Source organism: Hippoglossus hippoglossus, chromosome 9 (assembly GCF_009819705.1).
Source record: "Hippoglossus hippoglossus isolate fHipHip1 chromosome 9, fHipHip1.pri, whole genome shotgun sequence".
Classification (NCBI taxonomy): Eukaryota; Metazoa; Chordata; class Actinopteri; order Pleuronectiformes; family Pleuronectidae; genus Hippoglossus; species Hippoglossus hippoglossus.
Genome location: NC_047159.1, coordinates 28101219 through 28104695, shown reverse-complemented (window position 1 = coordinate 28104695; position 3477 = coordinate 28101219). Strand labels below are relative to the sequence as shown.

The following is a 3477-nucleotide window of genomic DNA, read 5'->3' as shown; positions in this document are numbered from 1 at the left end:
CACTACGAAAAAATATAATTTCAAACTCTAAAAAGTATTTGAGCTAAGTCGTGTCAGTCAGGCAGGCAGAATAAAGCAAGTGAGAGGAAAACAGCTGCTTCCGATAAGTTTAAAAACCAACCTGGAGGAGCTGATTATCATCCAAACTCATGCCATGTTGTCAATAATCAAATCAATTCAACCAGCTTTTCATGGACATGGTTTAACACAGAACCTCATTTTTTATTGTGGAACATGTCTTGTTCTTCTGGCTCTGAGTTTCAGCAAATTCCATTTGAAATAAAAGACTTAATTCTAAGTACCAAGTGTCAGCTTTGCTTTGAATGCTTTGAATTTAGACAAGAACCTCAGAGTAAAATAATATAATGTCCATCTTTATTGGAACAGTTAGAGGCCTTGTATGTCATCTGCATTCAATAAATGGAGATTTTGCCAAAACGTCTATTTCCAACGTGTGGGCATTTCTCTTGCAATGTTGTCATTGGTTTCTGCCGCCTCCTTTAGCGCTTGCATCACCAGAGCATTCCTCCTCCTCGTCTCTTCCATTCGCACTGGGTTTGATTCAGGCAGATTCTGATGAGAAGCACAAAATATACATTACCAAATGAGACCATTAAAGAGCATATTGACCTCTCATGACCTCTATAATACAATTGTCTCATAGAACACATATATAAATAAGAATTTCACATTTTCATTTCAGTTATAAAATAGCCTTTGTAAATGTATTATAAGTGTCACCAATAAGTCAGAATTCAGGGACAAATGTAAATATTAAGAGCAGAGCTTCACAGCACAAACTGAGACAAACAAGTTTGTTTCTACATTTAAACATGGTTGTTCAACAAGCTTTTTTACCGGCTGACGTTGTTGTTGTACGCCATAAGTGATTTTTCTCTTGCCGATGAGCTCATCATATAGATCTCTAAATAAAAGTCCCTAAATAGTGACACAGCCATGGTATTAATCTGGTCGTTGGAACTTCAACTGCTCCAAACTGGTTAGCAGTTCATCACGAGTTACCATGGTGATTTACCCTGATAATAAGCGACAAGCTTAGTATCACGGAAAAACAGACAACCATAGATTCTGAATCCCAGTGCAGACCTCAGGAGAGGCACAGCTCAACTTGAATGACTCTACTATGTACTGTTAAAGTTTAGACCTGACACCCCCTCTTTATGTTCCTTCTGTAAAGAGGATGCTGTGTCCCTCTCTCAGTCATTTAACAACTGTTAAGCAAGGTCTTAGTCCTTAACACAGAAGCTGTGGTCTTTTTAGCCGCTTTCAGACTGAACAACACAGATTTTCTGCTCAGATGCATTCACAACAATAACAAATTCTCCGCAGGATTCACGTGCAGGGTGGTGCAGCAGGCAGAGACACGATGTAATGTATTCATTCTACTGCACGTGATTTTGTTTACAGCACATCGACACCTGCATCGGTTCATATCACCACAAACTCTCTTAACATCTTTGTCTTTATCTTTCGTTTGTTAGAAGCGACCATCAACCCCCTCATTCACTCTGGTAGCCCCACCCTGCTGGTAAATCCAGCAGGAGACCCCCTACTGTGCACTCAAATCGACTTCTCCTGATTTATTACTAGGGGAGGCTGGAGGCTCTCACTCAGACATTTGTGTTCACACAAACACCTCCTGAAACTGCAGAGTATCTCTGGAGTTCAGTGCATGTTTGACAGCAGCGTTTGAGTGTTGAGTCTGACAACAGTGAAGTTGATCACAAGCAAATATCACATTCACTAAGTCTCTTTGGAATGCTCATGTAAAAAAAAATTTCACACAAAAAACTGTGCCTTGACTGAACCACTACTCACTGCCCCACACAGAGGAAGGCCCCCCATCTTGTTTAGGGGCTCCACAGCCTCAGACAGAGGCCATAAAGATGGCTGTACCCCAGGAACAAGAGGCAACCCAACACATTCACACCTGACCATTACACTGCCTTGCATTCTCAGTCCTCTCCAGAAAGTGAGCACAGCTGGTGGCCTTGCAGTGTGTCTGTAGTATCTGTTTGTGTTAAGAAAACTGTCAAAGATTATGGATAAATAACTGTATGTGCTTTTTGTCAGGATGCCGATGAGTGATCTGAAGAGCAAGCGGCAACATAGATAGTAGCGACAGATGTAAAATAATAGTTGACGTTTCCACTTTAACTTTCTTCTCACACTGTAACATCATATGAAGCAACAATAACAGACCACACCAAGGAAGATGTCAAGAGAGTTGTTGGTGATAAGGGCAGCGTCAATGTGCAGTAAACAAAAACCCAGTGATCTCTCCATCAACACATTACATCCTGTCTCTGCCTGCTGCACCAACCCTCACCGGGACACTTCGGTTCTTTCTGTGCTGTGGTTGTGAACGCGTCTGACTGGAAACCTCCGAAGACAGTCCTGACCCTATCGTGCGGCAACTGTAAGCTTGCATAAGTGACAACAGACACAGTCCACATCACACGCCGGAAGCCTTCCAGCTCTGTCACCTTGAGCAGCTCTTTCCGTCTCTCTTCTCCTGGGGCTATCACCGACCAAAAGCCAAAGCCGACCCCCAGGAAAGTGACCATCGCGACGGAGCTCAAGATGGTTCGCAGACCGCTCATCCTGGAGGGGGGATGCCACACAGTAACGGACACTGCGTCTGGTCCACGGCCAGCACAATGTTTCACCTACACACACACACACACCGGCTTCCGGTCCGTTTGGTAACGCAGCGGCAGCAGTGCAAGGTGGGACTTCTTCTTTTCGAGGTTTAGCAGTGGTTCACAAACAACGAAATGGTGCATTACCGCCGCCAACTGGTTGGACTGTGGGGATTAATGCACCCAGAGATGCTCCATCCGTGATGCAGGCAGTCTTAAACATGCAGTGTGTGCTCCACTGCAAGAGTTCCAGAAGATTTAGGGTTGAAGCACAGGAGCATTTTATTGATTGTTAGGATGTAGAAACGTCTCTTACATACGTAGAAATTGGATGATTTATTGAAATGAAACCAGTTTTGATTTATCAAACATCAGAAGCCAAAAAGGTTGGAGACCACTGATTTAACCTCTAAACTGTGAAGTATTTTAAAATATGATATCATCTGTTGTGTAAAATAGTCATCTTTAAAGTAAATAGTGACTAAAGCTGCCACATTTGGAGAGGAAAGTGCATTTTCCTCTGAAATGTGGTGGAGAGGAGATTTAAGTAGAAGAAAGTTGAAATGCTTAAGTAATGTATAAACCACTCGTTATTACTGACAGAGCAGCCCAGACTAACATGTCCCAAAACAGCAGCCATAGGCCAAAGGTGGACGGGGCAGAAGGACAGGGGGAGCCAGGGGTCATCGACAGACATGTGGCCGGACAGTAGAAAACAGCCTCTGGGTGAAGACGACCTTCAGTGACAGAACTTTAAGCTTGCCGGATAGCAAATGAACAGATATCTCAATATATTACAACACATCATACTTAT

General features: G+C 43.1%; 2 protein-coding genes across 2 annotated transcripts in view; one reads left to right on the top strand and one right to left on the bottom strand.

Annotated features, from left to right (window-relative positions):
• Positions 1-352: 352 nt before the first annotated feature.
• LOC117767910 (ubiquinol-cytochrome-c reductase complex assembly factor 3) lies at positions 353-2745 on the bottom strand. Its single transcript, XM_034595896.1, has 2 exons — positions 2508-2745; positions 353-573 (listed from the first exon to the last, which is right to left on the bottom strand). The coding sequence occupies exons 1-2, from the start codon at positions 2622-2624 to the stop codon at positions 442-444; spliced, it is 249 nt and encodes an 82-aa protein (XP_034451787.1). The 5' UTR covers positions 2625-2745; the 3' UTR covers positions 353-441.
• Positions 452-3477, top strand: part of zfr (zinc finger RNA binding protein) — a 31081-nt gene continuing 28055 nt past the window's right edge. Inside the window, exon 1 of the mRNA XM_034595736.1 lies at positions 452-573. The gene's annotated coding sequence lies outside the window, so the exon portion shown is untranslated. The remainder of the gene's footprint in view (positions 574-3477) is intronic.